Genomic DNA, 21,279 nt, shown 5'->3' on the forward strand with positions numbered 1-21,279 from the left:
AAGGCTTCGCCCTTAGTTAAACCACACTAACTACAGTTGTTTATCTCATTGGGGGTCGGTTCAGTGAGGGGGCAGCGATTTGCACGTTGTGAGCGCACTAAAATTAAGCATCCTTTTAGCTTAGACCCGTAAAAGAATTTTTTTAAAACATGTTATTCTGCTTTGGAAGCATTCCACAAGATGGCGCCTTCACACAACAGTGCAAGTGCTGTTGCCAGCCTGGAATTAGACAGTTGTCGCTTCCCATTGGTAGTTGGAGTGAGAAGAAAATCTTACATAAGGTTGGGATTTAGATTGCAGTTACCGCAGTTATCAGCTCTCTGCTTCGTTCACATCTCTGGGGAAAATGGCTGGAATAGGACATTTGTTTTTCTGTTTCCTCTTCTTGCTGAACCCACTTGTTTCCGAGAGTGCCAAGATTCTAACGTTAGCGTTTGTAGGTAGGTAAAGATTAATCAGTGCCTGTAAGTATAACGTGGACAAGCAGCAAATTGTATGCCAGTATCAAAATAAAATTGTATTTCACAGTGTAATGGCATTGTTGGAGATTTATAAATACATTTTTACTAATCGAATTAAAACTTGTAGCTACGTTTTGAATGGTTGAATGCACGTGAGTTTCAGCTGAAACATACCCAGGCACTCCCTTGGTGTTCTCAGCCCATCTCAGTGTCATGCCCTGGTGTCTGATAGCGCCTAGTGAATTTGCTGAACAAAGCTGTTTGAATATGTTATTATCTTAAAATGTTAATGTGTTGAAAGTTAAGCCATAAGTGAATATTTGTCCACCCGAGCCCACTAAACAACTGCTATTCAGCGCCAAGATGCCTACGGGTGAATGAGCGCTTTACGTATACACATGTTGTGCTATGTTATATAAGAACATTTAAACGTTGTTCAAATACACATTTGGATTTTTAATGAGAGAATGCGAGGAAATGTCTCAAAGTTGGAAATGTGAGCCTTTATTGCAAGTGAATGCGTGGTTTGTACTTTGACTAAAAAGTGAGGAGTTGTGTGATTTGTTGTGAGGTTTAACATTTGGGTAGAGTAAGGTCTCTTCTGATCACCTCTTCTTTAGAAGCACTCTCTTGAATTTCTCTGCTTCGCTCCATGCGTACGCCTTGTCAAACGTTCACCGCAACATTTTTGGAGCACCTTTCAATCTTCCAGTGCAGCACCAAAAGTCTTCTCATATAGGCCCCTCTATAAACCAACACACTATCTGTCAAACACAGGTGTAAGCAGTGCTTAATTTGTGCAGGAGCTTTCAGGTGCTTAGCACCGGCACTTTTTTAACAGGGCTGGAGCTATTGAATTTTTCTCCCCATTGAGATGAGCTCAATAATTATTAAAAAGAAGTTTACCTACTTGTCCTGTGTCCTCCACCTTCCGTTCGGATTCATGTTGTGTCTGGTATGTCTTCAAAGGATGGCCCACCCAGAACCAGGCATGATGACTGCACCACGTTAGTGATAACAGTAATTCACGCCTGCCTTTCAAGGAGCATTTTCTTCTGCATTCGTTAATTATTACGCTTGAGGGCAGGCTGATGGGTGAGCTGCGGGCAAGGCAGGCTGGGTCCTGAAAAGTTCCGGTCTCTCCAATAAACTTAGTGGGACATCGTCAAAGTAATTAAAAAGTGCGTAGCTGCTTTCTGTTAACAACTCGCACGCACTTCAATGAAAACCCAGAAGCAGACCATAAATTATTCCTTTTGACTTGTCGTTTGCATTGCATGCTGATGCTCTTGACCTGGGGCGCACAAAAACACATTATTTGCCAGCGATCTAATGGAGCCAGTGCCACGGAGACTGCAGGTCGCAGGTAAGAGAGAAGTAGATAGTACTCCAACAAATTGCTATTAAGTAATCTTGAACAGTTTTACTATTGTGTGTCCTCTTCACCAATTTCTTTGCAGCAAATAAATGTATACGTTAACTCTCAACTCTGCTTTTTCAAGCTCAGCACCTTGTGACTCCACGGCCCCTTTCCTCTGCCACACCGACCTCCCAAATTATGGGTTCCCAGAGTAAATTTCCAGTGCCAGTGGTTTTCTGCATATGTTAACCGGCATGTTTTTCTTTTTGCAGAAACTGCAAATGAAAAAGGGCAGGTTACAATACTTGTCTGCAGCTGCAGTATAAGTTTTAGGCAGAACCCAGTGACACATTTTTGGACACGAGTTCCTGCAGGTTATCTATGTTCCTGTTTCTATGGCAAATGCGTCCACTGTAGTACCCCTGGCTCTTGCATCTCCATTCTTGTAGTAACCTTAGATGTAAATCATGCAGTTGAATGATTATCAGACAGGCCTTGTGCGTGAACACTCACAGATATTTTAAATCTGCACATTCATCTCAAAAACCCGGTCTGTGACACGTTTCACGTGGCAGTTTCCATCTGCACTGCTTCTCCACTAATACAAGGCAACATCACTACACTCTTCAGGCAAGCTGCTTGGAGAACCTCAAGGCTCCAGTGCTCATGGCTACTGATGGAGTTAAAATGAGAATTACTTTTTCCAAAAACAAGTGGTAGTTTCATATTGAAAAATTGTTCTTTTGAGCCTGAAACTAATTTAAACAGCAGAATGTAAACAATGCACGCTATATTACTTGTGTTTTGGCTAAATAAAAGAATACCACTATCACTCTCGCACGCATATTTTTCACACACACTTTGTGTCCCTGTCATGTAATTCACACTACCGCACCCACAGCTATCTTCTGGCTGCCTGGCCACTTCATCGTCCGGCAAAGGGATGAATTAGCGCTGTTTCAGTTTGAAGTAATTTGTAGCTGCATTTCCCTGGAATTCCTCAGGAGGCTGGAAGGGAAAGGGTTGGTTTGCTGTTGCCTTGAACATTCGTCACCACTTTTTCTTAAAGTTTACCCAATTTGAAGTTTGGGATAGTTAGAGGAGACTGGAATGTTTTGTTTATGTCCATATGGAATAATGCTAAACAAAACCGGACATTGCGTGGCGATGAACAATTTAGAGGACCTTATTAAGCAGGAATTAGATATGAGCAGCAATTGCAAATAGAGCTCAACTGCAACTTTTGTCAATTAGGTATTGGTGCAGTTCACCTAAAAACCATAGATTGTATAAATATTTTTGCATCCTGACAGCGTACGCAAAACAGGCACCAACTCCGTGATTCTTGATGACACAGGAAGCTTTTTATTCCATATTTACAAGGTCAGACGCGTTTCGGCGGTACAACCACCTTGGTCACTGCATTTCGAGCACTGTTTAAATGCTTCTACATATATACAAGTAGATTCTCCCTTGTTTTCCCAGGCAACCAGAAAGTCAGCCATAGACAAATTGATATGCCGCGCTACAGGGTAAGCCAGGTCATCATTGGTTATAGATGTAGATGTAGATGTAGCCGTACTTGTAAAGCGCACTGATACTCCTGAGTGTCCTGGCACTGTACTCATACCGCTAGGGAACCCTTCCTGGTTTTTCCCCGTGAAATGTCCATTCCTGGGCATCCACTCAGAGGGTGGCAGTGATCCCTAAGGTGATGGGGAACACACAGTGTTGTTTAAATGCCCCTCACACACCAACAGGCCCCTTGGTGTCATGCTTCATCATCGGGGCCTTCGCATCCCTCTACGGGATGCGGCGTGCTACGACTAACGGCTACGTAGGAGCACTAAGTAGTGAACTATGTGAGGGTGTGTGTATATTAGGGGAAGAGTGTGAGTGAGGTGAGGTGAAAAAGTGAGTAAAAAATACCTGGCACGTAGGAAAACAATTATTTATTATGTCCTCGGCTGGTATTATTAAAAGGTTCAGAATCTGGTTGATAATATACGTACTAGGGTATATCAACCATCAGGGTGTCAACATGTTTCGGAGCATAAGGCTCCTTCTTCAGGACGCGGATATGCACTCTATCCTCACCTTACTCACATGAAAGTGTGAAAGTGTTTGAAAATTAATAAAAAATAAATGTGTAATGTACCTATCAGTGTTTATAAATAGGTATGTTCGTTGCGCCCAATTGGCGTTTGAAAAAACCTGTGAAAAAAAGACATAATAAATATACTAGTCGGATGTCCAGGAACATAGAAAACATAATAGTCGGATGTCCAGGAACTGAAGAAGAAATGTCTCTCCTAATTAAATAAGGGTAAGCAACAGAACATAAATGGGGGTCTGGTACCCTGTAAAAGAAGACACTTGAGAAGGACATGTAAACATAAACACACAAACATACATCTTAAACGTAATCTCCCTTGGTGGATGGAGGGAGAATGTGGTAAGGGTAAAGGCTTACTTATTTTCAAAATTCAGATGGCTTCATGAGCCTATACGTGGTATTGGGGGTATCTTCCCTCGTTGCCTGGTGAACAACCTAAAAGATAGTAAAGGCTGCATTGTAGGTGGTGGAGTGGAACAAACAAGACTACAAAGGGTAAAAGGGCACCATCCGTGTGGCAATTGCAACAGCTGTCACCTTACCAAGAAGAGCCAAACTCTCACCTTTACTAATGGCACTAGTTGGGAACAACGTACCTTTACGAACTGCAATAGTAGAAATGTGGTCTACCTGATCACATGTCCCTGCAAAAAGGAGTATGTGGGAATGACCACGAGACAAGTCAAAGTAAGGATTAATGAGCACAAAAGTAACATTAGGTGCAAGAAGTCAACAACAAAAATGTCAGCCCACTTCCTTGAACTTCAACACTGTGTCAATGAGTTGCACTGGACAGTGATCGAACAGCTACCCTCAGAGATAGGGTTGTTGGAAAAAGAGCAACGTTGGGTGTTTCGTCTTGGCACAGACACCTCAGGGCTCAATGACTCAATTCCTTGGAGCCAACTACGCTAACTCCGGAATCTGTATTCAGGTTTTGATGAATGACCATATAACAAGGTGTTACCTCCTTTAGTATATTTGCACCCATTTTTTATCTATCAGATTACCCATACAGACCTTATATCTATGATCCAATATATAGGATTATGTCCGAAGACAGGGTCACCATTATGGGTTCTGTACTTTTAACGCCCCAAAATGAACTTTGGCGTTATTTCCCATTATATATTTTTTGACCATCTCAAAAATTTCCTTTTGACAACTTAATATTCCCCAAGAGTAGTGAGGCGACTTATCACCTTCTTTCATCAGTATATTTTCAAGGATTGCTTGCCTTTCCTTGGATACCCATTCACACAATGCACCCGGCAGAAAAGATCCGTCAATCGGTACTGCCCATGCGCGAGAGCTCAGTGTTGCACTCTCGCGCATGCGCTTGCTGCCCTGGGTTCAAGCGTGCGCATCTGATGATGCGCTATCCCCTCTGACAGACGCAGTAACGCCCAGCGCAATCCCTCATGGATCGCGTCAACACCGGAAACGGCAGGGCGTTTGCTGCCGTATTTGGGCATACTTCCGAGATTCATTACCCAATTTGTCTTCACTAATTACCAGAACGAAGAGTATAAATAGCCAGTCTACTCACCTACTGCTCACTTCATCGGAGCCGCGTTGAGGGGAAGGCAGGCGATTGAACCATGCAGTAACCGTGAGTGGGGTTGTCAGAAACGATGAGGCGCCTTGTGCATCAGCAGCCTTATATATATTTTTCTGTTTACCCCTTCTATCCACCACCTACAATGCAGCCTTTACTATCTTTTAGGTTGTTCACCAGGCAACGAGGGAAGATACCCCCAATACCACGTATAGGCTCATGAAGCCATCTGAATTTTGAAAATAAGTAAGCCTTTACCCTTACCACATTCTCCCTCCATCCACCAAGGGAGATTACGTTTAAGATGTATGTTTGTGTGTTTATGTTTACATGTCCTTCTCAAGTGTCTTCTTTTACAGGGTACCAGACCCCCATTTATGTTCTGTTGCTTACCCTTATTTAATTAGGAGAGAAATTTCTTCTTTAGTTCCTGGACATCCGACTATTATGTTTTCTATGTTCCGGGACATCCGACTAGTATATTTATTATGTCTTTTTTTCACAGGTTTTTTCAAACGCCAATTGGGCGCAACGAACATACCTATTTATAAACACTGATAGGTACATTACACATTTATTTTTTATTAATTTTCAAACACTTTCACACTTTCATGTGAGTAAGGTGAGGATAGAGTGCATATCCTCGTCCTGAAGAAGGAGCCTTGTGCTCCGAAACATGTTGACACCCTGATGGTTGATATACCCTAGTACGTATATTATCAACCAGATTCTGCACCTTTTAATAATACCAGCCGAGGACATAATAAATAATTGTTTTCCTACGTGCCAGGTATTTTTTACTCACTTTTTCACCTCACCTCACTCACACTCTTCCCCTAATATACACACACCCTCACATAATTCACTACTTAGTGCTCCTACGTAGCCGTTAGTCGTAGCACGCCGCATCCCATAGAGGGATGCGAAGGCCCCGATGATGAAGCATGACACCAAGGGGCCTGTTGGTGTGTGAGGGGCATTTAAACAACACTGTGTGTTCCCCATCACCTTAGGGATCACTGCCACCCTCTGAGTGGATTCTATTTTGTTTATTCATAATGCCTAGGGAGACTGAATCCACTTCCCTCTCTCTCCCCCCATTTGTTGTATCTTCATTCCTGGGCATCCCCAGGGTGCAACCAGGCATCCCTAGCGCTGTAGGGGGCCGTTGTGGAGACTAAGCAAGCTATTGCCCGGAGTTGCAGCGTGGGACCCACGCTTAGAGTAGGCACCGAGGCGAGAAATCAGGTCCGAGGAATTATGAGCCCAAGATCCGCCGAGACCAGCCAAGGCAGGAATTGAACCCTGGTCCCGGGCCAAACCTCTGCATCTGGGACTGCCGCTCTAACCATTGAGCCACACTTCTCCTCAGGTGTTGCAGTATGCGTATGTGCACTGGGTGAATGGTGCTCCCTACATAGAGTTTATTACAAGTGCATTGCAGTATGTATATTGCAAAATCAGTTTTGCAATTGTAACTGCCGCGGATATTGTTTTGGTGTTTGTCTGAATGGCATTTTCACTGATTTTGTGTTAGCGCCATGTTTACAGGCTTTACACCTACTGCACTTGACAAATCCTTTAGGTGTCTGTAACCAGTTCAGGGGGTTGGTTATTGCTGGTGCGCTTTGTACCAGCTGTTGACGCATGGTCTTAGCCCTGTGGAAACTGATAGAGGGTACTTTGGGACAGGTAGGGCCCAATACCGGGTCATTCCTAACTGAATTCCAGTGTTTGTAGAGTATTTGCCGGAGTCTGGTGTGGTATGCATGGAACCCCGTGATTAATCTCGGGGTGTCAGTGAGCTCTGTGTTCTTCAATTCTCTGTTGTCATGTTTGAAAAGTAGATCTTTTCTCGTTGTTTTCTCGCTCCTGCTCCTAGCTTTGGTCAGTGTTTCAGACTTGTATCCTCTCCTTTCTAGTCTATCAAAGAGTTCTTTAGTGGATTGGTCCAGGCCCTCCTCTGTGCTGCAGTTATGCCTCATCCTGAGGCATTCAGCATATGGTATTCCCTCTTTGACACTGTGATGGTGAAAACTGTTAGCATGCAAAATTGCATTCCCTGCGGTGGCTTTTCTATATGTTCTGGACTGTAGTTGATTGTGCTCAATATATAGCTCTATGTCTAAGAACTGTACGTTGGTCTTACTGGTGTGGCTTGTAAACGACAGGTTAAGGCTATTGTTATTCAGCTCTTTAGAAAACATTTCTGCACTTTCAACAGTCCCCTGCCATAGCACAAAAATTTCACCGATATAACGGACATACAGTGCTACCTTTCCTTTCATAACACTTTCATGCTCCACCATGAGTACTTGCTCCCCCCACCTGCCCATATGCATTATATATAATATTACAAAGAATCACGTCTTCTTCTCTGTGGTGGGACCAAGGCTGCTGCTGTATTTAGGGAGCAGGGGTTGCGAGACATTACGGTATGAGCGGATATTGCGAATGCGAACCTCCGTTCCTGTGAGTGCATTGCATTGATTGATGCTTCTTTTTTGGAGGGTCCTGTCCGACTGCAGCAAGGAAGAAGGGGTTGGGCAGTCAGGTGTGAGTAAGTGACATTCCAGAATAAGCATCATCCGAAAGGAACAGCAGGACTTTAATTTCAGAGTTTATCCAGGTCCCCTTGCTGCCAGCACTGGACTCGAGACAAGAGCTCTGTCTTCGCATGGCTCTCTACCCACTGCCGGACACCTGCAGGGGTTCTGCAAGTCAGATCCTGACAGCCTGTGTATACAGGAGCTAATGGGGCCTTGATGGTCTTCCTGTGGGCCAGGGATGTGGAGGTGAGATGTCATGGGTGTGTGGTGCTCAGTCTTCCACCTCTCTGGGTTGATGTGTGGTGTTTTCAGATTTACACCCCTGTGGGTGACAGGCACCTCCTCAGGATCTTGCTGTGCCACAGCTGGTCTCATCTCTGCTTCGATGACACGCAGCTAGTGACTGACCCTCAGCCACAGATGCACAGTACATGGTATAGACTGACTGTCCTGTCGTGCATCCTTATGGCCATGCACATGGCTCATTTCCTGACCTTTCAATCTGAAGATTTTGGTTCTAACTAACCCTGGGCCGAGCTGGCGGAGCGGCACTACGCGGAGGTCTACGGAGTTGGGGACCAACTCCGTGGAAACTCCGTTCCGCCGCCCACCTCCATCTTCCCTAGGAAGAATTCCATTAAATATACAGTAAAGGTAAACAAATAAACACCTGGACTGCGGCGTCCCCGGGCTACCGTCCTCTTCCTCGGTTTCACGATGATCTGCGCTTGCGTACCTATTTCTCGCAAGGAATGCGCGGGCGCGCGTGCATTAGCAGATTATTGTGAAACGCAGAGGTAGAGGAGGACGGCAGCCCGGGAACGGCCGCGGTCAAGGTAAGTGTTTATTTTTTTACCTTTCATGTATATTTAATGTAATTCTTCCTGGGGGGGTGGAGGTGGGGGCTGGTCAACTCCGCTCTGCTGCTGAGTGTGTGGAGTTGTGCCTACTCTGCGTTCTCTGCGGAACGCGGAGTAGGCACAACTCCGCACACTCCACAGGCGGAGCGGAGTTCTCCACCCACAGTTAGTTCTAACTTGTCAGCGTCAGGAAACCCTCCCGTGTGAGTTGTGAGCTATACCAATACATAGAGCCAGGGATTTAAGTGAGATTAAAAAGAAGGGGGGGTCGTGTCTCAAATGGGCGTGGCTGATGTAATGAAGTGCGTGGCTTAAAAACACACAAGCTAAAATTCTGTGAATAGCATAGTCTGCCATCTGACATATATTTTGCTGGTTCTGTCATTACATCCAGATATATAATACAACAAGTAACTTGACACCTACAACAATACAGCACTATTAGCTTTGTCAATGGTTGTTAGTTGTAAAATATTAATAAGCAACACTGTGGCTTCATTGTCTATAATATTGAAAATGCTTCGGTTCAGAAATGAAAAAAAATGTGAAGGAATTATAGCGATTCTCTTCGAAGTTACCCCAAAGGCAGTGAAGGGTGACACTGTTGCGAAATGAGGTTTTTTTTTTACCCTGAGGGTGAGGGCAAACATGGAGAGCCCGATGGGGACCTGTCTCAGCACCTGCTTTTTAGAACCTCCGGTGCTGAGCACGGGAAGGACCCGGCCCACTTAAAGCCCTGCACATAACATAACATAACATTACAACATACAACTATATCACTCATACACATTAATGCTTTAGTGTGTGCTTCATCACAGCTACGTTTTCGACATGATACCTCTGGAGCACCCCCAAGCCTCCTGGCCCAGTGCCAAGCTCTTCCATAAGCTGCTCTATAAATCCTAACAAGCACAGTGAACAGAGCACGCTCCTGCTCATCCACCGCCAGCGCTTTGGAGCCTGTACTCAGGTATGAGGCGCTATACAAATGCTACAATATAACATGATTAGATTCTACAAATCCCAGTTAAAGGTTTACGAGCCTTCAAATTTGCCCAGATTGAAGATATGAAAAGCCCGGGTTCCTCTACCAACTTTGCTCCTTCTACTATTCATCCTAAGTGCATTTGTAAGGTGCACTCATGCACTACTCGCCTCGTTTAGACACCTGTAAAATACTACTAGGTAATGCTCGGTGATGGTAAATTTGTGACTCCTTAAGGTGTTTTAAAGATGAGGAAAAATGCGTCATAACACGCACTAGGAACATAACCACGTTATGTTATTTAATATTTATAGAACGCTTTATCACCAACGTAGCTTGGAGCTAAATGTGACTGACAGGAAAAGCAACACAACCTATGAATCCCTTACATTACACTGAGCAAGGGCGTAGCTTTTGGGGGTGGAGGGGCGGGAGGAGGGGGGCGGTGGTGGCGAGTGGTTGGGTTTTTACATCCCCCTTATGAATGTTTGTTTAATAAAGAGTAAATAGTTCGGTACACAATCTTTCAGTAGAGTATGGTAAGGTATCTGTAGGATTTCACCTGGAATTTCTAAATACTCACTCAGACAAAAAGACAAACACACTTTTCTCTGTTTTGAAAGTCTTAAAACATAGTTATTTTACAAGATACTGTTTTGTTTTCAGAACCTCTCACAATCTGCACTCCTTTCACTTTCCACTAGCCGCTGCCTGTAAGCCCTCCTCATGCTCTGCTTCTCATAAAATTATTACCATGATATGCCGCGTGATAGACGGGAAATCTGTAGCTCACCCCACACCCCTCCACCCCTAGTCTTAGCGATCAAGGTACACCCCTGACGTTGAGGGAAGCAACATTGTTGGTTTCCTGTGCAGACACTAGGAAGAGACATCATCCAGAAAGAAAGCCACAGCCTCAAGCCAGAGGTTAGGGTCGACCACCGCGGTTACATCATTGGCACTGAGCAAAGATATGCAATATTGTTTCAAAGTTTCTATACTTTTGAATTAGGGGCGCAAAAGCTCAGGGCCATATATTTATGCGCACACTACGGTCAGTATTAACACATTTCTCAAAGCATGCACTAACGGGGGAGGTTTGTGGTAATTAGGTTAGTCCACATACTTCTTGTGGCATTAAAAGTGAGGTAGTAAGTGATTTCTAGAGGGATTATTTATGAGAGCCGTGCGTCATTTTTGCACCATGTAAAGTGGTACATGCGTGAAGTAGGGCTCTCATTTCGAATTATGAAGTCAATCAAAGTCACCCTGCACGGCTTTGACTGGCCTAATAAATTATGAATAAGGTGACAGCACAAATTGCTGCGCCCTTACTCTGCGCCCTGTAGGGGTTCCATTGGCATTTCAGTGGGTTTTCCCATGCAACTTCCATGAAATTTAATGCTGCCCCAGATTTACAAACTCATGTAAATCTTTCGGGGAAAGAGGCAAATCCCTACACTTCTCAAGGTAAGACGTAACAAAGAGAAAGATGTTTATTTTTTTATCGTTTCTTACTCTTTGGTGTTTTCCGAAACCCATGCAAACTTGTTTGGAGAGGTGTCAGAATTCCAAATTGGGTGGTATTTACCACACCTGGTAATTACTAGGTGCATTAAATACCTCCCCCTTTGTTAAGTTCCAACAGCCAAAGGTGCTGGAACTTAACAGGGAACAACAGTGCACCAGTTATAATTTAAGCACCAAACTCTGCATGTTATTCCCCCAAAACTCTGAAACGAGTTTACGCATGGGACATAATTAACCACTCAACTTTTAATCGGATCACCTCATTTCTCAGTGGCAAGCGTTTAACTCACAGGAGCCAAAATCCCTATTTTAATGTTTGCCGACGACTGTCTTATAGTATCGAAAACCCCGAGCGGGTTGCAGAAGGCTCTATTAATTTTTGAAGATTTCTGCGTTGCCCGTGGTCTGGAGGTTAATGTTCTTAAATCAAAGTACATGTCTTTTAATGCATCTAATACATATAAGGGTAATGTACGAATGAGCAATGGTCCCCTGGAGAAGGTACAGGCATTTAGCTACCTGGGTGTCTGCATCCAACAGGATTTATCCTGGAGGCAGCAGATTGAGATGGCTTCCTTGAAGCATTGCCAGCTCTCCGGAGCTTTTAGCCTAGAACACTCCAGGTCCTTGACCAAGCAAATATCACCAGTGCTATCGGTTTACAATGGCAAAGTGGTTAGTTCTACTTTGTATGGTGTAGAATTGTGGGGAAATGGGAATTTAAGGGGGATATTAGTCTCAGAAAATTCATTCCTCAGGAAATTAATAAAGCTACCCCAGAGTACCCCACTGAGCCCCCTATTTTATGATTTGGGCCTTTCGCCAATTGCTTTAATTGCATCCTTCCGCCCAATTTTATATTGGAGGCGGATTTGGATTACGCCTGAACTGGTCATATACACCAGGGGGTTGATGGATGTAATAAAAAGTGACGGTTCCCGGAAAATCAAGTGGCTAGGACATATTCAGAGTGTTATTTTTGATTTAGGCCTAGGAGAACTGTGGGAAGACCCATCAAATGCTAGGTTCCCACCAAAGAAGGTACTTAAGAACTTATATTGGAACCATGTGGCCTCAAAAGCCTTCAGTAGCACTCCTTCCCACTCTCTCACTGGATTGTTCTTGGAAATTAAAGAGCGGCCTAAATTTGAGGAATTTTGGGATACCATCACGAAGCTCCTTGACCGTAAGCTCTACTTTCAATTAAGAGTAGGAAGCTTACCAGTAAGGGCGTTGTCTAATAGGTGGACTAGCGGGGGTAAGGTTGCCTGTCCAGCTTGTCTGGCTATTCCCAAAAGTATTGGCCACCTCCTGTTTGAGTGCCCAGTGTACGCGGCACCTCGTCGGAAGTGGCTACACCCGATGTGTAGGCTACTGGGCACTAGTAGTGGACTAGTTGCAATTAGGATTATTCGTACCTGCTCAAACATGACTGTGTATATAGCGGTGGCGAAATTTTTAGGCTGGGCATGGTCAATTAGAGGCCAATTGTTGAAAGAATAATCAGAATCATGTAAGCCAAGTATCTTCGTTAAACCATTGTACAATAGTATCGTCCATACCTGTATTGGTTATGAATTGACTGTATCTTATGTATTTTATGAATTTTTATGATCTGGAATTTTAACTTAGTTTTATTCATTTTATGCATGTATTTTTTTATATGTGGAATATGCTTTTATGACAATCGTCGAATAAAGCTTGCTTGATTGATTGATTTCTACAGGGATTATTTAAGAGAGCCGTGCGTCATTTTTGCACCATGTAAAGTGGTACATGCGTGATGTAGGGCTCTCATTTCGAATTATGAAGCCATGCAAAGTCACCCTGCACGGCTTTGACTGGCCTAATAAATTATGAATAAGGTGACAGCGCAAATTGCTGTGCCCTTACTCTGCGCCCTGCAGGCGTTCCATTGGCATTTCAGTGGGTTTTCCCATGCAACTTCCATGAAATTTAATGCTGCCCCAGATTTACAAACTCATGTAAATCTTTCGGGGAAAGAGGCAAATCCCTACACTTCAAAATGTAAGACGTAACAAAGAGAAAGATGTTTATTTTTTTATCGTTTCTTACTCTTTGGTGTTTTCTGAACCCCATGCAAACTTGTTTGGAGAGGTGTCAGAATTCCAAATTGGGTGGTATTTACCACACCTGGTAATTAGTAAGTGCATTAAATACCTCCCCCTTTTTAAGTTCCAACAGCCAAAGGTGCTGGAACTTAACAGGGAACAACAGTGCACCAGTTATAATTTAAGCACCAAACTCTGCATGTTATTCCCCCAAAACTCTGAAACGAGTTTACGCATGGGACATAATTAACCACTCAACTTTTAATCGGATCACCTCATTTCTCAGTGGCAAGCGTTTAACTCACAGGAGCCAAAATCCCTATTTTAATGTTTGCCGACGACTGTCTTATAGTATCGAAAACCCCGAGCGGGTTGCAGAAGGCTCTATTAATTTTTGAAGATTTCTGCGTTGCCCGTGGTCTGGAGGTTAATGTTCTTAAATCAAAGTACATGTCTTTTAATGCATCTAATACATATAAGGGTAATGTACGAATGAGCAATGGTCCCCTGGAGAAGGTACAGGCATTTAGCTACCTGGGTGTCTGCATCCAACAGGATTTATCCTGGAGGCAGCAGATTGAGCTGGCTTCCTTGAAGCATTGCCAGCTCTCCGGAGCTTTTAGCCTAGAACACTCCAGGTCCTTGACCAAGCAAATATCACCAGTGCTATCGGTTTACAATGGCAAAGTGGTTAGTTCTACTTTGTATGGTGTAGAATTGTGGGGAAATGGGAATTTAAAGGGGATATTAGTCTCAGAAAATTAATTCCTCAGGAAATTAATAAAGCTACCCCAGAGTACCCCACTGAGCCCCCTATTTTATGATTTGGGCCTTTCGCCAATTGCTTTAATTGCATCCTTCCGCCCAATTTTATATTGGAGGCGGATTTGGATTACGCCTGAACTGGTCATATACACCAGGGGGTTGATGGATGTAATAAAAAGTGACGGTTCCCGGAAAATCAAGTGGCTAGGACATATTCAGAGTGTTATTTTTGATTTAGGCCTAGGAGAACTGTGGGAAGACCCATCAAATGCTAGGTTCCCACCAAAGAAGATACTTAAGAACTTATATTGGAACCATGTGGCCTCAAAAGCCTTCAGTAGCACTCCTTCCCACTCTCTCACTGGATTGTTCTTGGAAATTAAAGAGCGGCCTAAATTTGAGGAATTTTGGGATACCATCACGAAGCTCCTTGACCGTAAGCTCTACTTTCAATTAAGAGTAGGAAGCTTACCAGTAAGGGCGTTTTCTAATAGGTGGACTAGCGGGGGTAAGGTTGCCTGTCCAGCTTGTCTGGCTATTCCCAAAAGTATTGGCCACCTCCTGTTTGAGTGCCCAGTGTACGCGGCACCTCGTCGGAAGTGGCTACACCCGATGTGTAGGCTACTGGGCACTAGTAGTGGACTAGTTGCAATTAGGATTATTCGTACCTGCTGAAACATGACTGTGTATATAGCGGTGGCGAAATTTTTAGGCTGGGCATGGTCAATTAGAGGCCAATTGTTGAAAGAATAATCAGAATCATGTAAGCCAAGTATCTTCGTTAAACCATTGTACAATAGTATCGTCCATACCTGTATTGGTTATGAATTGACTGTATCTTATGTATTTTATGAATTTTTATGATCTGGAATTTTAACTTAGTTTTATTCATTTTATGCATGTATTTTTTTATATGTGGAATATGCTTTTATGACAATCGTCGAATAAAGCTTGCTTGATTGATTGATTTCTAGAGGGATTATTTAAGAGAGCCGTGCGTCATTTTTGCACCATGTAAAGTGGTACATGCGTGATGTAGGGCTCTCATTTCGAATTATGAAGCCATGCAAAGTCACCCTGCACGGCTTTGACTGGCCTAATAAATTATGAATAAGGTGACAGCGCAAATTGCTGTGCCCTTACTCTGCGCCCTGCAGGCGTTCCATTGGCATTTCAGTGGGTTTTCCCATGCAACTTCCATGAAATTTAATGCTGCCCCAGATTTACAAACTCATGTAAATCTTTCGGGGAAAGAGGCAAATCCCTACACTTCAAAATGTAAGACGTAACAAAGAGAAAGATGTTTATTTTTTTATCGTTTCTTACTCTTTGGTGTTTTCTGAACCCCATGCAAACTTGTTTGGAGAGGTGTCAGAATTCCAAATTGGGTGGTATTTACCACACCTGGTAATTAGTAAGTGCATTAAATACCTCCCCCTTTGTTAAGTTCCAACAGCCAAAGGTGCTGGAACTTAACAGGGAACAACAGTGCACCTGTTATAATTTAAGCACCAAACTCTGCATGTTATTCCCCCAAAACTCTGAAACGGGTTTACGCATGGGACATAATTAACCACCCAACTTTTAATCGGATCACCTCATTTCTCAGTGGCAAGCGTTTAACTCACAGAGCCATTGTGTTGTCCGAATCAATGTATTGATTTTGCAAGCTGAATCAGCTCAGTAGATATCCCTTTTTATCATCTACTTTACTGGACATACCAAAAAACGAATAACAATCCTTGGACTGTTACATTTCTTGGTCGCTTGACCATTTTGCTCCAATTACCTACAAATTTGTTTCAGCCACATTCAGTAGTCACAATCTAAGGAAGGAGTACCATATACCCGGTAGGCCAAAAACGGAACTCTTTTACAGTCACTTACACCCTGGGGTAAATGAATACACCCTGTCTTGGCACAGTGGTCCCAGACACCAGCTGCATCATGGAAGAAGGCAAACTTCTTCTTGGTCAGTCTTTGAATGCCCCTCTCCCTCTGGGCGAGTAAAGAGACCCAGTCACAGCAGTGTCCAGAGACTCAAGGAAGAAGATACTAGTAATTTTGACATGCATTTAAATGAAATTAATAAAAATGAACCCTTTGGGCAAGGTACCTCACTTGCTTTACCACTCCAAGTGAACTATTTTGCTTAGTGCATGCCAAGTTTCATGTTTGCCTGTCTAGTGTGTGCGAAAGGGATTGTTGGTGTGGGAGTGGATTCTGTTATCAGTGGGATTTTTTTTCCCCGCACGCCGCCAGATGGCCATGGCTGCAGCGGATTTTACTGCACTTCGGATGAACTTTAAACCCCTATGAATCCATATACTTAAGTGCTGGCCCTGTGGAGCGTGAATTATCTCTACCTCTTACCATCTTATCTATTCAACACTCAGATCAACGTGGCTTATATACCTGACTTTACTTCAGCTGTGTCGAGTTACTACCCCGACCCCTGAGTTGAACTCTCCAGTTTACCGATTTCTTGACCACCGGTAATCATCTTAGAGGTCCTAAACCCAGGCACATCTTTTCTTGTGTCCCTCACATGATTTGACCGCCCTGATGAACGTGTGACCCACACCTGGGTTAGACAACGGAACGCGCGTTGGCCCTGGAGAACCACGTGCCTCCATTGATTCCACCTTCCCCAATAAGAAGACATTTTGTTTATGGACTAATGAATGAATAACTTTATTGTGTGGTTACTTAAAACCATTACATTAAGACCAAAGTATAAAATTACAAAAGTTAAAATCGAAGATATTTCTGCAGGCAGACATTTATGAAAAGTTCACAGGGTTCCGAAGTGCACACACAGTCGGGGACCTGGAAGGGCCACCCAGTGTCCCGCCGCAAAGTCTCTAGTCCTGAGCACCCTTGGCTGCCATCAACTCAGTCCGGGTCTGTTGTATAAACTTTCCGAACGAGGCCATCTGTTTTACTGTGCTCAGGGTGTATAATTGATGGATTGCCTCCTTGACTGTGCGTGACCCCACGTCCCTGAGGATGGGCCTGAGGTAGAGGGTGTGGGGTGCACGTAGGGCAGGGCAGCAAAATAGTAAATGGGCCAATGACTCACGTTTGTAATTGCAGAGTCTACATTCCCGAACTCCCGTGCCAGCATTTCCCGGATGATATAGTTCTTTGAGGGGGAGAGGGTGCAGTCTGTAGGCTAGGATCTTGTGGAGGGCTGGAAGGCCCACGGCCTGCATGAGATGATTTCGAGGGTTATACGCGGTGTGTGGCAAGCATAGGGACTCATGAAAGGGTCTTTTCGCAAGAGACTCAAGGTCCAAGTCTCGGGAGCAAGCACACACTTGCTTTTTAATCACATATTTGATGGTCGTGTAGTTGACAAGGTCTGGGTTCCACGACTCGATCGCAAGGTTATGTTGGGTCTTTGCTGATTTAATGGTAGCTGACCAAGGGTTCCCGGGTTCCATGAAAATGTGTTTCAGGACGGCCTTCAGTGTGTTATCACGTGCCGCTGTTGTAAGGTAATAATATTTGCTTAGGGCTGCCATCTCTTCCAGAATTTGTTGGTTGAGTGAAAATTCCAGGCGTATTAAAGTGTTTCTTATACATTTTGGTAAATGGTACAGTCTCTTATATGCCCCGCATTGAATTTTTTCCAACTCCTTGTTCAGTTTACCCGGGTACGCCTGTTGTGCGTAATTGAGGGCCGGCATTAACTTGGCCTTGAGGACTCTTTGAATAGCCGTTGATGATGGGCTGTGTAAGGAGGCTTGTAGTTTGCATAGGGCGAAGGTGATGGTCTTCCCTTTACCCTGAATTTTCTTTAGGTGGGTGCCACACAACCCCGATTCATGGTAGCAGACCCCCAGATACGTGTATTTCTGTGTGCTGTCCAAAGTCAAATGGCCGAGTCTCCATTTTGCTCTTTTTGTTTGGGGATAATGTCCGAAGATGACTATTTTTGACTTGGTCGGATTAACTACCAGCTTGTTTTTGTTGTTGTATATTGCCAGGGCGGTAAGTGCCTTTTGAAGCCCTGTTTTTGTATGATCCAGGATTACAAGGTCATCCGCGTATTGCATAAAATGAATTTTGGTTGCCCCGATCTTTGGCGTTGCTAAGGCGGCCCCCAACAGGGCTATCTCCATGTCTGCTGTGTACAAATTAAACAGCAGAGGTGCCAACACGCACCCTTGTTTTAAGCCACGGTTCGTGTCAATCTTGTCAGTTGCAGAGTCACTTGAGAGTTTAATTCTTACCCAGGTGTTTTGATACAAAGATTGTATCGCTCTTAGCAGAGAGGGGTCGATGTTCCAATGGACCAGTTTTCTCCATAGGATAGTGCGATCTACTCCATCGAACGCAGCTGAGTAATCGATGAAACAGGCGAACAATGGGAGACTTTTGCGCAGCCGAGCTCGATTAGCTAGGTAAGAAAGTGCAGTGATATTGTCTACAGTCGAAGACCCTGGTCTAAAGCCGGTTTGACAGAATGGCAGGAGGTTTTCTTTGCTTGCCCAGTCTGAAAGGTCCGTCAAGATGGCACTGGCGTAGGCTTTGCCCTCGATGTCCAAGAGGGCGATCATGCGGTAGTTCATTGGATCCGATTTGGTCCCTTTCTTGTGAATTGGGTGCAGGAGCGAGCCTCGCCATGAGTCAGGCACATCCCCCGTTAGCCAGCAGTCAGTGTATAGATAGGTCAGATTTTCGGACCAGAATTCGATGTTTGATTTGAACAGATGGCCTGGGAGTCCATTGGGGCCCGGTGCACCGTTGGGTCTAATTTTTTAAAATATTTTAGACACTAGAGATTTTCCGGGAGGGGGCGTGGTATCGATTATTAAAGCCCAATTCTCTCTTAGTGTGGGCATATCGTATGGCTGAGTAATTGGTCGTTCTTCGTTATAAAGCGCTTTTACGTGAGAGACCCAGACTGATGCCTCGAAAGAGTTTTCTCTGTGGTTTGTACGACGACCGAGGAGACTTATGTAACTCCAGAACTCTTGTGATTTCCCGGGGCTCAACAAGTCGAATATTTTCAGCCACTGAGCCTCGCAGTAGTTACGCTTTGCAGCCCACACTTTTTTGGAGTGGCTCTTTGCGGCCTACTGCAGTTGAGTTTTGTTTATGATTGTACGGTTTTTGCTGAGGGCTTTTCGTTTTTTATTTAAGTCCTTTGCACTTGCTTTGATTTCTGCATTAAATCCAAAGGCCGTCGGGGGATGCCAATAAGTTGTCCTTTGTTTGTCCCCGCTTCCCCGGAGTTTTGCCGCTAGAGTCACGGTGATTCCGTCCCATATTGCTATTGCGTCTTGGCTGTGTTTGCGCGGAGGCCAACCTGCCCACGAATTTGCCCAGTTGTTAAAAGTTGCGATGGCTACCTGTCCCCATTTAATTCTTCTAGGCAACTTTATTCATTCTTGGCCATCCGTTGCCCCGATGCATTCGAGCCTGTGGCGTGGTTTCTCTGATAAGTTCATAGTGATTGTTAGGGCGGCATGGTCGCTGTCATTGCGTTGGTGAACAGTGAAGTTTGTCATTTGGGCTTGGAGTTTATCGCTTAGGATGATATAGTCGATCGTCGTTTGATTGTTGTACGTGGGATCGACCAAGGCTCCCGGGGAGTTCTTTAAGAGCACTGTATGCGCCGTCGCCCGTTTGTAATTTTTAAAAAGTTAATTCAGTACTTTGGCGGCCTCGCGCTGTGGGTTTTGTTCACTTGAGACCCCTATGTTGTGAATGTTGAAGTCTCCGAGGATAATGCAGTCTAATGATGAGTGGCGTAGCAGTAAGGTTTCTAGTTGGTTTGCAAGTGTGAGCAAGTTGGCTGTGTTCTCCTGCAAGTTATGGTAGATGTTGATTAGTAGTATTGGAGCAGTGCAGTTGGTGGAGTGGGGGACTTTCAGGATGCCCGCCTGAAGGGTGTCTGGTTGGTTATGGAATTCCATGAATTCTATGTTCAACGAATGTTTTATGTAGACGCAAGTCCCCCCTGAGGGTCTTCCAAATATGTTGTTCTTTTTTGCTGCTTTGCCGTATTCTGAGTATCCTCTTAGTGACAGCGGGTGGGTCAGCCAGGTTTCCTGTATGCATATGATGTTTGCTTCCTCCAAGAATTTCACCGCGGCTTGGTTTAGTAGCAGCTTTTTGAGTCCTGCGACATTCCACGTTAATATTTTTAAGCTCTCAGTAGTTCTCTTTTTGTTTAAAGGTTTTGCTCGCTCGGTGGGAGTGTGTTGATAAGATCAGGCTAAATTTGCGGAGCAGAGTGTGTTAGGAGCTGGAATTTAGTGCTAATGATAGCCAGGACCAATCTTTGCTTGCGTGACTCCTAGTTATGCACAGTCGATTTCCTTGGCTGGGGTTAGTTGTGATCTTGATTGGGGTTCCATTGTTTGAATTAATGTTAGTGCTGCCTTTACACCCCTGGAGGACAGACACAACTTTTGGCCGATGGATGGAAGTAGTATTTGTGCTGCCAGTCTCGCCCTGTACCTGATTGTCCAGCTTAGAGTATGGCATCAATGTTTTTAAAATTGAGGGATATTTTTGTGCCGGCTTTGTCTTTATCTTTATGCCCCAGCTTTCCAATAGAGAATGTTGGCACCTCAGTGCCTCCGCCAGGTCTGGGCTGATGAAAGTTAATACCGTTGTTTCATTTTTTTCCTCCGCATCCGGGGGCAGGAAAGAGATGGTTTCGATGTCCGCGGTTTTTATGCCTTCCAGTCCCGGGATGTTTGCGCAGAGTGTTAAAAGATTGCTGCGGTTGAGGATATCCCATTTTCCTTGCAATGTGTATTCTGGATATAGCAGTATTTTCCGATCCCTCACGCTTGCATAACTTGCAGAGCTTGCGCTGGCCTCGTTGAGCCATTTTTTTCCCTGCGTCCCAATTGGAGGTAGTGGTGTCGAACCAGGCTGGTAAGCGTTTATCTGGTGTTTTGGCCCTGTTGTAGATTGAGATGCCTCCAAGAGGATTAAGCTGGGTGCGATGTTCTTCCATAGCCTGTTCATGGCGTGCTCCGGTTTGAGGCATGTTAGTCC

The 21,279-nt window shown here is 44.3% G+C and overlaps 1 protein-coding gene across 1 annotated transcript in view; it reads left to right on the forward strand.

Annotated features, from left to right (window-relative positions):
• Positions 1 to 294: 294 nt before the first annotated feature.
• The window catches only part of LOC144817969 (UDP-glucuronosyltransferase 3A1-like), an 858,629-nt gene continuing 837,644 nt past the window's right edge, over positions 295 to 21,279 (forward strand). The window contains exon 1 of the mRNA XM_078674945.1: positions 295 to 440. Coding sequence (XP_078531071.1) covers positions 347 to 440 — 94 coding nt within the window. The 5' untranslated portion in view covers positions 295 to 346. The remainder of the gene's footprint in view (positions 441 to 21,279) is intronic.

This window comes from Lissotriton helveticus, chromosome 2_1 (assembly GCF_964261635.1).
Source record: "Lissotriton helveticus chromosome 2_1, aLisHel1.1, whole genome shotgun sequence".
Taxonomy (NCBI): Eukaryota; Metazoa; Chordata; class Amphibia; order Caudata; family Salamandridae; genus Lissotriton; species Lissotriton helveticus.